The 18,460-nt window shown below is 33.9% G+C and overlaps 1 protein-coding gene and 1 long non-coding RNA gene across 4 annotated transcripts in view; one reads left to right on the top strand and one right to left on the bottom strand.

The window, feature by feature from the left end:
- Positions 1-271: 271 nt before the first annotated feature.
- Positions 272-18,460, bottom strand: part of LOC119069698 — a 45,650-nt gene continuing 27,461 nt past the window's right edge. Inside the window, exons 2-3 of the long non-coding RNA XR_005086380.1 lie at positions 4,132-4,142; positions 272-291 (exon numbers count right to left, since the gene is read on the bottom strand). This is a non-coding gene — a long non-coding RNA (uncharacterized LOC119069698). The remainder of the gene's footprint in view (positions 292-4,131; positions 4,143-18,460) is intronic.
- LOC119069688 (acetylcholine receptor subunit alpha-like) overlaps positions 16,859-18,460 on the top strand; it is a 128,244-nt gene continuing 126,642 nt past the window's right edge. For all 3 annotated transcript variants that reach the window (XM_037173813.1, XM_037173812.1, XM_037173814.1), the window contains exon 1: positions 16,859-17,780. In XM_037173813.1, the coding sequence (XP_037029708.1) occupies positions 17,571-17,780 (210 nt within the window). In that variant the 5' untranslated portion in view covers positions 16,859-17,570. The remainder of the gene's footprint in view (positions 17,781-18,460) is intronic.

The following is an 18,460-nucleotide window of genomic DNA, read 5'->3' on the forward strand; positions in this document are numbered from 1 at the left end:
CCTTAAAATTCCAGTTCACCCCAAAATGCTTAATCTTTCAATGAAATCTTTTATTCCCATTAGTGTTTCTAAACAAATTTCTTCCAAAGTTTAAATTGATAAGTTTTGACCTTAATCGAATGGTTCTTCGTGTTCTATTCGAGTGTACGTTTATTGGCACATACCGAAACACTTTGTATGTATGCAGCACAAAACGTGCTAAAAGCAATTTGATTTCCTTTCCCAGAGGGCAAAAAGTATTTTTCAAACATCAAAAGATAACGAACTATGAACATTGAACTGTTAAGTTCCCTCCAATGTGTACATTATACGAGAACACAGAGAACGGAGATGTATAAAATACAATATAATATGTGGTGCTTAATGCATGCACACTCGCACATCGATGCATTTAGCATGACCGCACATATATGTGTATAAATTTTCCAATATATTCGTATGCATTGAACAAAATATATTTTGTATACGAGAACACAGCTATGCATAGATTAGAGAAACGTATAGCGTAAATCTGCCAGATACAATCCATATGAAGGATTTTTTTTTAAATTCATTTTTTGTTGCGGCATTTGATACAAAGTATGAAATAACCTAATTATAAATGATATGAGACGGTTGGGATTATACAAAGATGAACACATTCACTAAATTTTAAGTGATTTCCGAAAGTCTATTTAGAGCTTTTGAGATTTTGGTTTTCATCAGGGTGAGAGAGTGCTACGAGCCCAAACAACGTTTATACAATGCTTAGATGGCTCGATATTCCGTTTCCTGCTAGAGCTATTTTGAACTTTTTCTTCCCCTACGTCAAATTTGCTAAAAAACGAGCCATCAGAACAGTCGGAGCGTTTGCTGCGACTGAGCCCCGTACAAACCCGTATATCTATTGCGTACGTGACCCTAGTGCGTCTGTCACCCTACTTTGACCGTAAGCCTATTGCGCCGGTTAATGTAGTTAAAGTAAAATTATTATGTAATATGTACATCTAACAAATTGCGCATAGCGCAATTACGAAGCCCCGTACGACGTTCCTTTCAAATGAAACAAAAATTTCAAATCGCCCTAAAATTTTATTTTTTTGAAGGGCCTAGTATCGGCCTCAGTCCGAGGACCCAAATTTAAAATTTTTTTCAACTACATTCTATTCGGCCTTTGATTACCTCCCAAATGAAACAAAAATTACGAAAAACGGATGAAATTTGCTCGAGTTATATGTAAAATACACATAGGGCCCTAGTATCGGCCTCAGTCCGAGGACCCAAATTTAATTTTTTTTCAACAACATTCTATTCGGCATTCGATTACCTTCCAAATCAAACAAAAATTACGAAAAACGAATGAAATTTACTCGAGTTCTATGTAAAATACACATAGGGCCCTAGTAGCATTTCACTTCTAAGGCCCTAACTCACGGTCCACTCACCCGATTTTAAAAAACTTTTTTTTCCTGGATTGGTATTGACAATACCTATCATTTGCCGTGTCATTTACATTTCCATCGTTTATTTTGCCATAAATATCACCAAAAGACCTTAAATCACTTAGGTGGCCCTAACTCACGAAGGGCCGACCCGAATATGCCCAAGCCCATCTTCGAACTTAGCCTCACTATTTCGACTATCTTTCAGGGAATTTTTTTTTTTAATCGGATTTGATTTACTCAAGATATCGACGTGACAGACGGACAGACAAAATTTTTATTGCAGATTCGTCATCTATGAGCATAGGCAAACACTTTGCCCTTACCGTCTGCTTCGAATTCCATCAATTACACACGGCATCGTAATCCTATAAGCCCCTTTGTACTTCGTACGGGGCTAAAAATATTGAAATTAATTTTCCCACGCTTCAAACCTTCTTTCAAGCGTGGATTAACCAAGGGCTTAACGCCAGGGCCTACCTTTGACAAAGATTTTGTGAAAATAAAGTAATTTGAAGAATATCAGGGAAATTCTAGAAATTAAAGAAATTTCGAGAAAAATCCCTAAATGTTTCATGATTTCCCAAATTATCTTGATTTTCGCGATTCCGAGAAATCTCAAGAAATTGAGAAATTCGAAAAAAATTAAAGGTCCTGCTCAGCAGGGCCAATTTTAAAAATTTGAATTCTGAAAATTACGAGAAATTGCTGAAAAAACCGAATTTTTTTAGAATTTTTCGGAATTTTCAGAATTCAAAATTTTCAAAAATATGCCCTGCTGCAATAAGTTGAAAGGTCAATTTACAGAATGTCTTGGCCAAAAGTAGGTCATTCAGTCTTACTGTTCGTCTAGTTTTCAATCCTTTTCACCAGCCTGTAGTCTAGGACTAGTAATGTTATTCAAAGTACTAGATTCAAATGTTAGTATATTAAATGGTTTCGGTATGCCTTTCAGAAACTTTGACATATATTACTACTAGCAACTGCCGAGATTTCGGAAAAAGAGTGTAATTTAACAACCAATTTTTGTTATTATCCTAGCCATCTACGTATAATATGACGACAGACGTATTGATTTCACATATCAACATTCACTCCTGCTGGAGGTGATTAACATTTAAATTAACATATTATTATAATGAATCGTTCGTTCCCTAGCTGCTCCAGCAGATTAAACCAGTAGAGGCACTTAAAAAAAAGTTTTTTACTATGTGTGCACCCATTTCGTATTATAGTCAACGATAACGATTTCTGTTTTATTATTATGTTGGCTCATTTTTTTCCCCCGCTGTTGTTTCCCCCAGAAAACATTGAAGGAAAGGATTCAAAAGGATGTTATGAATTAACGCACCGTTTGTAAAACCACTGCCACCCACATCCTCCACTCACACCACCTTTATATATTTATAAATGAAATGCATCGTTGAATACAGAAATCGTGTTACAATCTACTCAGTCTTGAAAAATCCATATCATATCTCCGGTTATTTTGCACGGTAATTTAAACGTTCGTTGTTGGAAAGCGTATATTATATGGGGAGAATTATACTTTTTTTTATTTTAGATGTATAGTCTGTTTTAGGTGTCGTATAAAGTATAAAAATGGTCGTTTATGGTTATAAATGGGTTTGAAATTATAGTCTTGCCATAAAAGTTCGAGAAAATATGGTGAAAAATTACATCGTGTGTAAAAGTCTAAATCTTATTGCATGGTGCTGGTGCAAAAATATATCATAACGTTTTCGGGGTAGTTTAAATTAAATTTCGAAAGCAAAGAGAAAAATAATAATTTTTTAATGAACTGAATGGGCGTGCGCTGCAAATGAATGTGAGTGGCTTTGAAGTGGTTGCAGTTATTTTAATAGTAAAGATTTAAGTTGCTTGATGACAACCAATCATATCATATTTGAAAAACGAACTCAGATTCATTCCAATGTAATTACAGCAACATTGAACAGACAGTGTGTGCAAATGAAGTATTGTTGCAGTCGCTTGTATCACACATTTAGTTTAAACAAATGTCATATGAATAGTTAAGGACAGAAAGGGAACGTGTCAAATTAGTGAATTATAATGGAAAATGAAATTTGATTCATTTAGCTCCGTTTCAAATAATAAAAATTGAAATATTCCTGGCGTTGCTCCTTCAAAATCTACTTTCAGAATGATTCAATTGACGTATCTGTTCATATCTATAGTGAATCATAAGCAAAATGAAAATACTTTTAACTCTTTTATCTCTCAGTTTACTTTTTTAGCAATGGAAAGTGGGATCATGCCCGCACGTTAGTAAGCGGGCGTGACGCAAGTCCCCTACCAAAAATGTTTTAACAATTTTTTTTTGAGGACGGTGGAGCATATTAACAGCAACTTTTGGCACTTCCTAACTTCCATCGGATTTTTTGATGGATTTAGGTTTTTTTCGACATGAGTGAGGTGTTCCAAGGTTGGTTCCAAAATTTTGGGATGACAGATGATTCCTCTAGTACTTCCTAACTTCCATCGGATTTTTCGATGGATTTGGGTTATTTTCAATATAAGTGAGGTGTTCCAAGGTTGGTTCCTAAATTTTGGGATTCATACTGATTTCTCTAGCATTTTTTAATTTCCATAAGGTTTTTGATATTCTCGAAATGACATACTTACAAAAGTGGTGGTATCAGTCAAAAAACCCTTGAAGGGTAAATGTGACGCAAGTCCTTTATCTTACTTACAAAATAACTGATATCGCTGAGGGTGACGCATTGTGCGTTGTACGCAAAAGTTTTATCAACAAAAAATTGACTCAAAAAATTTGTGAAAGAAAATTTTACAACAAGAAATTTGCGTCACAAGTAAGATAAAGGACTTGCGTCACATTTACCCTTCAAGGGTTTTTCGACTGATACAATAATGACATTAAATGAATATTTGTCGATTTATTAATGGTTTAAACTTACTGGTGGACGTTATTATTTCATGACCCCTAATGAATGGAATTCAGACTCTAATATCTTCGAGATCCTCTAGTGACTTTTTAATCGAAATTTTATCGGAATGGATCTTTCACCAACTATGATTGGTCCTCTATTTTCGTTTACTTTTATCTTTCTGATCTGTTACATTCACAATAAATGCCCTCTTTCCTGGTTTTATCAGACGTGGCAAACCTATTCTTTTTACCTAAATTACGTCCGACTGAAAGTTGTGTTTACATTTTTGTTGTATTGAATTTCACCGTATACACACAAAATACACAACTTTCATTCCCATTCCCAATTCTATTTTCTTTTTCAACGAAAACTTACATTTCCTATACCTCGACACGTATAAGTACCGTAAGTGTAAGCACAAAACGAACCACACCAGTCACACACCGCTAATAAATCTACCTCACGATATTGCATCCAACGAGTTATAATTCTATTAAATCCCTTGCTGCATGTTTTAACATTGTTTCCAAATAGCAATTACCAAGAGCATTACCTGCACATTTTAATATTACTTTAATTACGTAAAACAATTTTCCATTTTCTCTGCCTGAGTGTACATTATTATAGTGCATATATTGGACAATTACTCGTGACCGGTATACTTACATTAGCAGAAAACATGCATATCCAACAAATAAAATTTCGTTTCGTTTCGGTCAACAAAAAAAAAACGAAAAATAAACTTGAATTTAAAGCTTTCCTCACTTTGCTTTTTTGCATTTTTAATGATCATTTCTTTTCCCATCCGTCCACTTAGAGCGCAAATGTTCAAGCTCAGAATATTGTCCGTAATTAATTATGAACGGTCAGAAACCAGAGAGAGAGAGAGAGAGAGCTTTAATCAAAAAAAAATTTAAACGCAAAAAATAACAACGAAACGTTAATCAGAATCCCTCTGGCTGCACAAACCATTTATAGTGGTACACTACGGGCTGAGATTTAATAATTTTATTATTTTTCACTTTCTACTTCTCCCTCTATCTCTCTCTCTCTGTCCCTCTTCCTGGAAGCATAAATCCGTCGTTCCGTAATGACCGGATATGTTGCTCATGTTCGTCAAGTGTTACACATTAACTTTGTAACATGGAAAAGTTAAATATTCCAAACGTGACATAAATTGTATTCAACTTTATAGCAATTTGCTATTTGACAAAAGTTTGGACTGTAGTACGCGCAGTATGTGCGGAATATATGTATACATACATACGGAATGTTTCGGGCAAATCTCAGAGGATCGTTCAGTTGATAATATAAACTTAACTATGTTACGAATTCACCTAGTTTACGTGTTCATATGGTACCCTGTAAATCGCAGGGCCACAATCGCACACTCACGTAAATATATGTACAGAAAAGTAGCATGAAATCTCTCGCACAACGTATCAAAATTTATGTGGCAGCAGTGAATAATATTAAAACATTGTTTATGGTTTTGAATGATAAGGCCCACATGTACTATTAAACTTCGTTTTACAAATATTACAAAACACAAAACCCAATATTTTCATGTATATAGCAAGCAAGGCACGCAATTGCCGGTTTTTCATAATAGGACACATTATGTGTACCATAATTTATTGCAGTTGTTTGACAGAATAAGCAAAGAGAGTGAGACACAACAACGAAAAAGTTAAGTGAAAAAAAGCTTTCTCTGACTGTTTGTTTAGCTTACAAATGATCGCATACACCGCGGAGAATTCAGAAATCCTGGAGTACTTACTACGCATGTTCCATTAAAATAAGCCAAGCACACAACGTCGACAAATTTTCTTTAAGCGTCAATGCCAAAATGATCATTGCGTTTTCCCAAAGTTCTTTTACTAGACCCCACCTTTCTAGGGTGGGTCGCATTTTCATTTTGTTTTTATTTTAAAAGGCCTGACTCCAGGTTGTACTTAAAATTGAAAATTCAAGAACAGAAAGGAAATGAAGATTAGCCATCAGTCAATTGGTCGATTAGGACTTAGATCCGCTTTATATACGTTCATTTACCAGGTGCTTATAAGCTTGAGTGCAATGCATCAAATATATTTATGAAGATGCTTTACATAGCTGCATTCTCAGCAGAATTCAAAAAGGTATAGGCGTAGATTTCCGTAGACAGGGTACTCATAATTCATAGAGTTGAAAACCAAACTTTTATCATAGTCATGAAATAGTATGTTGTGTTACAAGTATTGTAATGTTGATTTTTTCAGCACGGTCGTGTGCTGAAAAAATCTCATTACAATACGTGTAACACATCATGCTTTGTGCCAACCGAGAATTGAAATAGACAAGAGCACAAAAAATCATAATTTTCATTGTAAACAATCACTCTTCAAATTTGAACGATCACATTACTTTGCATTTTCTCAAACGAATGCTGTAACAACTCATACAAATTCCATATCAACACTGCTTTGAGTGTTGTAATATCACATCAAACGGTTGCTGAAATAAGTCACTTTACAACACTAAAATTAGTGCTGAAAAGAGTCGTATTTCAATTCTCGGTGGCACAATAGCTATTTTGCTAACTAGTTAGTAAATGAGATGTTTTGCGCAATAGATGTTAGCAACAAGACTTTATGTACAGCAGTGGGATCCTCATTTTTTGACAAACGTCAATTTACACACTAGTGCGTAAATATGTATATGAAAATCCATTTACGCACTACGTTGTTGATCGCACTGCTGTACCTAACTTTTAATTTACATGATCTTAAAAGTTTTCTTGATTTTCTCGAATTTTCCATATTTTTTTTCAATTTTTAACAATTTTTTTTACAATCAACAGAATACGAGAAAACTATTCAATATATCTCAATTTTCCAAAAAATTTTCAAGTTTCAAAAAATAAAAATTGACGACAATACTCTCGAGTTTCGTGAATATTTCCTGATTTTCTCGAATTACGGAAATTTTCATCGGTCTTTTTACGAAAATTTACTCAAAGGCAAGGATTTCATGAAGTTTAACGTTATTCAGCCATATTACTCGATGATACTGAACTACCTCCAGCTTATCACAATATATCGGTGACTTATCTGCAGAACCATAAATTCTTTTTGTCAATTTAATTTCGCAGAAAGTCAAAACCGTTCCATAGATTTTAATTCCACATTCAAGTTGAAACTTGAAACGATTCTCTTCACATACCCGAACCCATTCCTTTGCCGATCAAATCTCAACTTTCCATTGGCGTGTATCCCGCAATGCTTTTTTTCCCTTCTTCGAAACATTTTTTTTTTGCTATTCACATCGTACATACATAATGTTGGTTTCCTTTTATGTTTGGTTAAAAAAAGCCTATTTTCGTAATGAATAATTATTTTGTTGGTATAACTTTCTCTCTTTTTTTTAAAGCATAATTTGTGTATCTATATATCAAATGACACAGCACATTTCAATAGATTGGAAACCAAGTTTTTCATTAATGGGAAAAATTTGACGGTCATATCCAACGGCTGTTTTCGCTTGTGACTAAGAAAAAAAGCTTATGAAAATAATTTTTTAAGCGTTAAGTATTCCACTTATTGTTCCATAAAATGTACATAATGTGTTGTACAATATTATATGCACGACGATGATGATGATGCTACACAACATTATATGTATGATACCGTCACAAACAAAAGGGCGGTTGTAGCCATACAATTTCGAAATCATACAATTTAAACATGAAACTGAATTTTTTTTCCCGTACACACATAAAAATGCTTAGCATTGCGGGCGGTTACATCCTTTGCACACAGTGCATGTTTTAGTAGCGGTTTTTGCTTGGAGTTTTTACTCGAATAATTATTAGTTTAATGTGTGGTCGCACAACTAATTAAATCTTAAATTTGTTGCTAGGGGCAATATCCGAATGAATTTCAGACGTTATAGTGGTGCTTGGGTTGTTTGACTTCATGTGAGAGTTAAGTGTTATTAAGTGACAAGTATTATTATCGGGTATTAAGTATTATCAAGTATTATTACTTCCATCGACCAAAGTATTTTTAATTTATTGATTTCAAATCTTGTACTTCAATTTTTAGCCCCGTACGAAGTACTGGGGGCTTATAAGATTAATATGCCGTTTGTAACACGTCGAATTGGAAGCAGACAGTAAGGGCAAAGCATTTGGTTATGTTAATAGATGACGAATCCGCAATAAAAAAAAATGTCCGTCCGTCCGTCCGTCTGTGACCCCTCTAGCTTGAGTAAATCACAACCTTTTTTCAAAATTCTTTTTTCCCCCGATTGGTATCGACAAAAGTAAGGTCAAGTTCGAAAATGGGCATGGTAGGGTCGGCCCTTCCAGAGCTAGAGCCCTATAGGCGTTTTTCAATCTTTCGACGATATCTACTGAAATACGCACGCAATAGCTGCTTGTGATATATCAAATGAAAGGTATTGACGAGTAGCTAAACATTGTTTTTGGGTAAGATGCAACGCGGGCTTGTTGGGAGGGCTCAAAGGTCGTTACTCGGCCCTAAGTGTTTTTTGCACATAAATCGAGTAAATCTCATCCGATTTTGTTAGATTTAGTTTCATTTGAGAGGTAATTGAATTCCGAATAGAATGATGGCAAAAAAAGTTTCAAATTTGGGCCCTTGGACTAAGGCCGCTACTCGGCCCTAAGTGTTTTTTGCACATAAATCGAGTAAATCTCATCCGATTTTGTTAGATTTAGTTTCATTTGAGAGGTAATTGAATTCCGAATAGAATTATGGCAAAAAAAGTTTCAAATTTGGGCCCTTGGACTAAGGCCGCTACTCGGCCCTAAGTGTTTTTTGCACATAAATCGAGTAAATCTCATCCGATTTTGTTAGATTTAGTTTCATTTGAGAGGTAATTGAATTCCGAATAGAATGATGGCAAAAAAAGTTTCAAATTTGGGCCCTTGGACTAAGGCCGCTACTCGGCCCTAAGTGTTTTTTGCACATAAATCGAGTAAATATCATCCGATTTTGTTAGATTTAGTTTCATTTGAGAGGTAATTGAATTCCGAATAGAATGATGGCAAAAAAAGTTTCAAATTTGGGCCCTTGGACTAAGGCCGCTACTCGGCCCTAAGTGTTTTTTGCACATAAATCGAGTAAATATCATCCGATTTTGTTAGATTTAGTTTCATTTGAGAGGTAATTGAATACCCAATGGAAAGTTGGCAAAAAATTTTGGGTTTCTAAAATAATGTCGTAAATTATTGGTTTTATTTGAGAGGTACTTCGTACGGGCTTTCGTAATTGCGCTATGCGCAATTTTAAAAATAAACACTTTCATTAAATTTGACCATGCCCAAATTGACTTGCATTTTGGTAACAAACGCATTAGAGGGTTGTAGACGTATTAGGATTCCGGGCGTATTACGGCTACGGACGTATTATGGTTACGGACGAAATAGGACTACGGGTCGTACGGGGCTAAGTCGCAGCAAACGCTCCGACTGTTCTGATGCCTTGTTTTAACATGCTTTTTGCTATATAAAAGACCATATTACCCAGAGTTTGTCATTATTTTTGTCGTCATTATCGATAACAGATGAATTAAAATTGGGAAAACACAACATCGCATTTATGGAAGTCCTTGAATTCTTTATTTATTTATTTATTTCATTTCATCAATGGCCGAAGCCTCCTGACTACTTACAATTTACAAAGGTTAGAATTAAAAGTTCAGCAATTCAAAAAATAAAAAAATTCATGAACATGACGACATAACGTAATAACATAATAAAATTGACGTTGAATTAGATCGTTCGGTTCGTTTGCGTTGTTTAGCTTGACTGAAGGGATGTATCTAATGATCCACCTGAATAAAGAATGATTAGCGAGAGCCAGTCGACTAGGCTAGCAGAAGTTTGCACAAGTCGAATTGTCCTGGAGTTCTTTTTTCAAAGTCATGAGACTCGATTCGACTAATCAGATTCTGATTAGAGTGAGAACCATTGGTTCAGTAAATCAAACAAAATGAAAACAAAAGAAAAATAACAATTATTCACGTTATCCGCGTCTTAGTTTAATCGGAATTTCGTTCAGGCCAAGTCAAAATTAGAACAACGATAAGTTACTTCTACGAAAAAAAAAGTCGAAATTAAAGATTGAAAATTTATCGGTTCATTAACGTTTCACAGATTCACGAGCTATAATGTTCTCGAGCCACAGTTTAATGTTAACTATAGAGTCAAATGATACAAATGATACAAAATGATCGAAATTGGTTACATAAGCAACCTTATGTGTATGAGCCGGCGCTGAAATATTTCGTGATTGAATTGAATCGTTTTGTGGTTTAACTGCAGAGTTTTCGACTTTAGCGGATGCAGCAACTGACGTTTTGGTCGATATATCGACTGAGAAACTAGAATTCGAGTAATAGACAACAATAGAAAATAGAAAAATTAGTATCAAATGTGCAAGTGGTTCGTCTCTTTTCCACATTAATTATTATCGGCATTTCCGGTCAGGTTGACACTTTAATGAATGTCTCCCGTCGACATCTATTTCGTCTTCTAGTGCATATTGTACACTAGCTTCTGTTCACTTACTTTGTTTTAAAATTTTGCTCATATTTTTGCGAACTGAAATTAAGACTGACCCACCTATGCTGTTTCCAAATCAGATTTTTTTTTTCGTTGAATCATCCGCACGAACATCCACTTAACGCTTGACTAACGTCAGTTTCTCATATCCATTGAATCTCACCCACCTCATTTACCTGATGCTTTAACACACATCAATGTCCCTCCGAATGTTCGAGCAGTGTTTTCCAATTTAACCGATACGATCTTACATAACATTTACCAATCTATTCATTTAACAGGCGATTTCGAGTGAGAAAAAGGGAGAGAAAACTGTAAATCAAAAATGTAAATAAATGACAGAAAGGCAAATTCAACCGGCCCTAAATACACCTAAAAGCATCGACGCAAAAGCTACATTCGACTAAACAAGCCACTTCAACCCCTTTTTTTTCGTCAAATCAAACAGCTTTCGTTGATGGAGTAATAGAAAGGAGAAGAAAAAAAAATTGTTAGAATCATATTATTCAATCATTATTTTTGTTACCCGTTCGCTCTTCCGTATCCACTCCCGCAGTCTTGTACATTTACGAAAATCAACAACAATCACTTTACATTAGACGAGATACACAAAAAAGGAGATCTTTATGTATCCCCCATATATATCGTATAATGCTCGCAGCTAAACATTTATTATGGAGGAAAACTTGTGGTAATGTTACAATATGGAAAACTTAATAATATACACTAAGAGCTCAACGGAATGTCATTAGTCATTCGAACGAAGATGTCTGTGATGTTTGTTTGTTTGTTTTTTTTCGTAATGTATACCGAATGGATTTGTGCTAAATATTGTCACCATGTATAGCATCTTTAGACCGGTACAATCGTACGAATCTTTTGTATTCATTTATTTATTCAAATGCTTTCAATTCATTCAATTTGTTTCAACGTACTCAACCAATTGATGTGTCCTGTGTAGAGAGATGCCCAACAAAAATAATCGAGTATTTTTGACTCAATGTAAAACTTAAGCTCAGACAACGTATAGCAAATAGGATTATCAATTCTACGATTTTGTTGGTATTCAAAGGAAGTCCAACGAACTTTTAAACCATAATACAGACTACAGTCATTGCAGTCACTCAAGTAGTATAAGTAGATAAACTTATAGATGTACTGATGGTTACGATGTTGTGATCTAATAGTCTCGTTTGTATGTGTTTATTGACCTCGGCTCCGCCTCGGATCAACAAAATCCACACGAAAACTTCTCTTTTCATCGTTTTATCCCTTGTCATATTCCTCGACTCATGTAGAATACTATTACATAACTAGGGATAAAAAGTTGACAGGTCGAGTTTTCTGTACTAGGTTAATCTTTGAGTTGAAATTGAGTTAAATAACTTAGAAATTACGAAGAGTTTTCAATCAGAAATTAACACTACATCCCACTTAGTCCCATCAATATGAAATGATATTTGAACATCAGGTTCTTGTACAACCATTGTTAATGGAGATGTACTTGTAGTACAATGAAGCGAAACTTTTTGTCCGTTCAAAGTATTTAACTTTGGACAACACTTTCTAAAAAAAAACCTTTCAAATTGTGGTTCGAAAAAGTATGTTAAGAAATTGGTGTTCACATAGATTTTGCCACCAACATTTCACTTATTCAACAATCAACAATCTCTCACATTGTCGTTGGCAATCGCCAAAAATCTTGTACTTCATTAGTTTTAACATACTGGGGTCTTCATTTGTTTCTGGACACCGTACGTTGGTGGTCTGTTTTCGGCTATATATTCTGCTTGTTTTTATCGTCGCTGTCAAACATAATAAATCTTTCTTCAAAATACTCAAGATTATTACCTTAACTTATGCTACACGTAACCGAATTAATGAATTATCACATTTCGTTTTCAACAGATTCTACATAATTTCTAGATCTACAAATTTAACAGTCTTGATATTGAATAGTTTTTTGGTTTTTATAAAGCCGGAGCATTATAATTTGATCGATTCTACTCATTTAATTCATTTTTAAATAATTGTAGTTTTCGAAGAAATCATTTCGAAAACATTACAGTATAAAAGCTTAGTCACGTGCATCTGAACGGATTACCCGCAGGTATACCGCGAGTAAACAGCTCTAATGCGCATGTGTAAGCTTTTATACTGGAATGTTTTCGAAATGATTTCTTCGAAACTACAATTATTTAAAAATGAATAGAATCGATCAAATTATAATGCTTCGACTTTAACAGTAAACTGTGCGACAAAAATTTCGACTGGGAAAATTCAAAAATTTCGTTCAATACAACAGCTGTCAGAATCTAGGACTAGAAGGATGTAGAAATATCAGATCCTACATTAAACAAAAATGTGGTAATTCCTAATTTTTCATAATTATACTCACAGCATGCAGCAGTACTCCTCAAACTTGACAGTACACTAAAAAAGGATTCAAACAGCCGTGAGATAGTCAAAAGTAATCGGAAATAAATTAAAAAATTAAAATAACCACAAAGGTACAATGGTGACTTGGTGTCGATTTTCAAAACGGCAAAACCGAGGCACCCTAACATGTACTATCCAGTGACTATTTATTTGTAATAATTGAATAAAATATTAAACAAGGTGTTTTGAAGTTAAACGTTAAACCAGGGACTTTTTCGCGTATTTTCCAAATTTTTATAATTTTTTTAAATTTAATGAAAATGAGGTAAAATGTTTTCCCAAAAATAGTCTCTGCTTGTAACTAAGGTTTAGGTGGTTACTAGAATTACTATATTTGACTGGTGTGCGAATAAACTGACGAATAGGCAGGTGCACTAAAATACACTTAACACAATTAACGAATTATCACATTTTCGTTTTCAACAGGTTCTACATAATTTCTAGAACCACAAATTTGACAGTCTTGATATTGAATGGTTTTTTGGTTTTTATCCCAGTAAACTGGTCGTTAAAAATGTGCGACAAAAATTTCGACTGGGAAAAAATTCAAAAATTGCATTCAATATAACAGCTGTCAGAATATGTGGGACTAGTAATTTCAGATCCCACATAAAAAAATATGTGATAATTCGTAAATTATCATAATTGTACAGTCTTCGACATTTCAAATGTCTCACTGTCATTTTTTTCAAAGAATGTCATTGTGTATTCGCAATGACACAATGAAATTCTCAGAAAAATTTGACAGTGAGACATTTGAAATGTCGAAGACTGTAATCGATACGATGTCATTCGAATGTTTTATCGATAAATCTATAAATATCGACTGATAATCGAATTTTCATTCGACATTTGCCGATTATCATTCGATTATTGTTGGATTTGTCGATTATTATTCGATATTTATCGATAATCATTCGATACTTATCGATTATCGATAAATCATTCGTTTGATATTGATTTTTTTTGTGTGGAAAATATTGATAATTGATTTTAAGAAAAAACATGTATTTTGATGATTCCTGAAGCTGAATGTCATTTAAAAAAAAAGAGTTTTTCAATACCCCACACTTGTACGGGTCTCGCGTAGCAATGTCATTTTCTCAAACATTCACATTGACATACGAAAAACCTCATTACATTATTTCTCAGATGTACTTTATGTAATAAAAAAAAATATGGTAAAGAAAACGCGTCCCTCCGGGCGACAAGTCACATTTTCTATATGAATTTTTTTATTTTGCAGATATTTAAAAGAGGTGGCTGACTTAAATAAATGGTAGATAAAACACACATTTTTTTCTTCTCTCGTATGTGTAGCACAGTGACACAAATATACATCTCATCTTTTTCGTTTTTTTTTTACAGAAATATATCAAGATCTTTCTTCATCTCAGACAAAAAAAATATATTGACACCTTCGTTTGGTTCCACCACCATATATTATCTCCTTCAGTTACTGGCTGAAGTTACTGGTGGTACATATAAGAATGTTCTGTTTTATATATATATATAATATTCTACTTCTGTGCTTGCACAATGGAGGTAGTAGAGTCACGTTAATTTTGGTCACGTATTTTGTGAAACGTTTTTTTTTCCTTCCCTACTTTTTCTATATTTTTTTTCCTGATATTATTGGATGGGTATGTATGAAGTGTAGAAGTTAGAATTGTTATAGATGAAAAAGGGGTTTGTATTAAGTCACGCAATTTAAGATTATCTTTGAAAATAAAACTCTCGCTCTCTCGCTATATAATGCGCTGTACAGAAGAATTTATCGTTTTTTATTTTTCATGTGTTTAAGTCGGGCCCTGTGTATTGTGTGCATGGATATATGGTATGGTTTTGTATAAATATAAATAAATATATGGGATTTTGGTACCATCCTGACGGCACGGGATGTGGGGACGGAGAGATTCTTGATGAATTTATTGTACGACGTTTTATCACAATCGCAGATTTTATCACATTTGGGTATATAGGGATTACCAAATGCTAACAACAAGATAAATTACGAAATATTAATGTTATTGAGGCAGACAAATGCGAGTGGAATATTTTATATCAATGATTTCTTTGAATATATCGTTTATTAAGCCGCACAATTTTGGTTGCCATTATTTATTTTGCTCGTTTTATCGATGCACAGACGGTCGTGAACAAACTTTCTGTGTTTAAGATATGTAATCGCGAACTTACAATTATTAAGCTCAAGAGGTACAGAACCACTTCTCGTTTATCGCGATAATTTACCTTTTTGTTTCATTTTATGAATCTAACTCAAGCTAATGGTTCGCGTACCTCTTAATCAACATTTCTTGCTTGAAGGCTTTAAACCGAAAATTTCGTTAAATAAAAGTAAAAGGATTCGGTCAACAAGTGCGTTGGTTCGGTTTAATATATAAACATATAGTTCTCGGTTCCGAGATGTAGTTCAGTTGGCAATACTGATTTAGTTGTCTTAGACACTGAAATTGATCAGAAAAAAATTTACTAAAAAAAATTCTGGGGATTCTCTGAATCACTAAGACCAGAAAAATATGTAACCCGTCCAAAGGTGCTCTTTAAGTCGTGTTAGTAGGCTGGGACATGTATCTTCTCGTTCGGTTTTAACACTTCAATCATAGATCACTTAAAATCCTTCGTAATTGGTCGCTACGTGTAAAACAATACCATCAGGAATAGTTTTATCAACTTCTGCGTTCATGATCCAAGCTGTATTCGTTTCCCTATTGGGCTAACTGAAATTAAATTTCTAAGATAACCAAAATTAAGGCTTATTGTCTCGGGATGTCATTCATACATTTGATTTTTTGTTGAAGTGTCCGCATAGGCCCTTGGTAATTTCTTTTATTAAAATTACGGAAAGTGTCGGAAATTTAGTAAAATTTACCGAAAATTCACCAAATTTGGCGAGAGTTTATCAAATTTTCCAAATTTACCGAAAAAGCTTTTTCTGTAAATTTTGGTAAATTCAGTAAATATTTGGCAAATTTCAATGAATAAAGCTACCAATAGGTATACTGACAGTGACAGTTTCATTTTATTAAATCACTCGATTCACTTCAATTATTTTTTTGTTTAAAGGGAAACTAAATAAATCACTATTGCCATCGGTGAACAGGGCCTATTTTTGGAAAATTGATTTGCTAAATTTGCTATGATTTTGCAAAAATTACTAAGAATTTTCAAACTTTGCTAAAAAATATTTTGACAAATTTTACCAAACTTTGGAAAAACGTAGCAAATCAATTTTCCAAAAATAGGCTCTGCCGAATCAGTGAACGTTCACGTACTGCCATAATTAAACATTAAAAAACATAGTTCAAGCCTAATGAATTATTAGTAGAGATTATTTTACCACACTGACCCAAAACCTTTTATGTAAGCCTAGTCTCGATTCTATATCGTACATATTTTCGATACGAACTTTAAACATTTTTTTTCCCATTATAGGATTCCAGAAAAATTACCAACAAAAATTGATGAAAAGATTCCAGTATCTCCAATCACAACCAAGGAAACAATTTAATTTTGAATATCGACATCTGGTTCAAATCGAAAATTATATCAACTAAATTGGTGCAGTGAAACAATATCGTGGTGGAGAAAATTGCCAAAACTATGTGCACCAGTCGAATTTGTGATTGAAAATTTGTTCAATTTTTAGTGAGTGTGTGTGTGTGGGTTAGTGTGCCCCGAGCAATAAGTGAAACCACAAATAGTAAAATGTAAATTAACTATGACTCAATTCAGTTGCAGTGTTTCATGTGTGGCAATGCCATTGTGTAATGTTCAATCAATAAACAAAGTTGTGTTTTAAGCTCAAAGAGAAAAAAAACCGCCAAGATGTCTACATGGCTTGAAATGCTACCAAACTATAGAAATTATTCGTCAAGTTGTATTTCATCGCATAAACTGGCTGTGATCAGCCGTTGTAGCGATTGGTAAAAAGTGATCGATTTTTTCATTTCGAATAGAATTTTTGCAGAAATAATATATTGGTGCGAAAGAAAGCCGTGCGTTGCAGTAGTTTGCACGAAAATGAACATTTGTAGCATCACATTGGGTGCTAACTAAATGAACGTAGCTGTTCAAAACGTTTTCAATATTGACGATAAAAATGCCGTTAAACACAGTCGAAATTGGATCTAAAATCAAACGATTGGAACATTAACTCAGTACGGTTGGTTTTTTCTATAGCAACAATTTTCGTCAACGACAGAAAAAATGTTTCGAATCGAAGATTACAAACTTTTGCGAGCCTGGATTCTGTCTGCCCTAGTTGTTCAACATGGTGCGGTTGCGGGAAATCCCGATGCAAAGCGGTTATACGACGATTTATTGAGCAATTACAATAAATTAGTACGACCTGTTGTGAATACGTCGGATGTTCTGAAAGTTTGCATCAAATTGAAACTATCGCAGTTAATCGATGTGGTGAGTAAAATCCTTAGATATAAAAACACTTCAACCACACGGGTGAACTTATAGCCATGTATATTGTCGCTGCTTAGTACATTTTTGATTTTTGTACTTTGGCCCTGTTGAATGTCCGTTCAAAATTACGGAATAGTTTTTTAATTTTCTGAATGTTATAGTTTTCGGCAACAACGATTTTCTGTTATATTTAACTTTTAATTGACTTCGGCAATTGCAGGCATTCCACTAACTCACTTTTTCCAACTATTTTCAACATCTGAAAAAGAGAGGCACTATTTGCACCATTTTCCAACATTTTCAACTAATTTCTCTTTTACTCACTTTTTTCAAAATATTATTTACTTAAAAAAAATAAATATCGTCGACAATGTAAGTAAATATTTTTTACAAGTAGAACTTCAAAACGCTCCTGCGACGCTGAAAACGTTTCTTCTTATCTAGTAAACTTAACAATATCGTGGAAAACGATTAATACTTTTGCCAGGACCTCGCATTCTATGAGTGAACTTTTTTTCTATTGACTACTTCATATTGCATATTGCATACATATTGCCAACATTGACAACTAACTTAAATATGGTTTCTGAAAGAACAGGTTAAGACACTTTCGAGTTAATCACGAAGGCGGTGTGATCAAAATTTTTCTGTAGCGTTTGGAAAATTTTATATGACGATTT

This window comes from Bradysia coprophila (genome assembly GCF_014529535.1).
Source record: "Bradysia coprophila strain Holo2 chromosome X unlocalized genomic scaffold, BU_Bcop_v1 contig_39, whole genome shotgun sequence".
Taxonomy (NCBI): Eukaryota; Metazoa; Arthropoda; class Insecta; order Diptera; family Sciaridae; genus Bradysia; species Bradysia coprophila.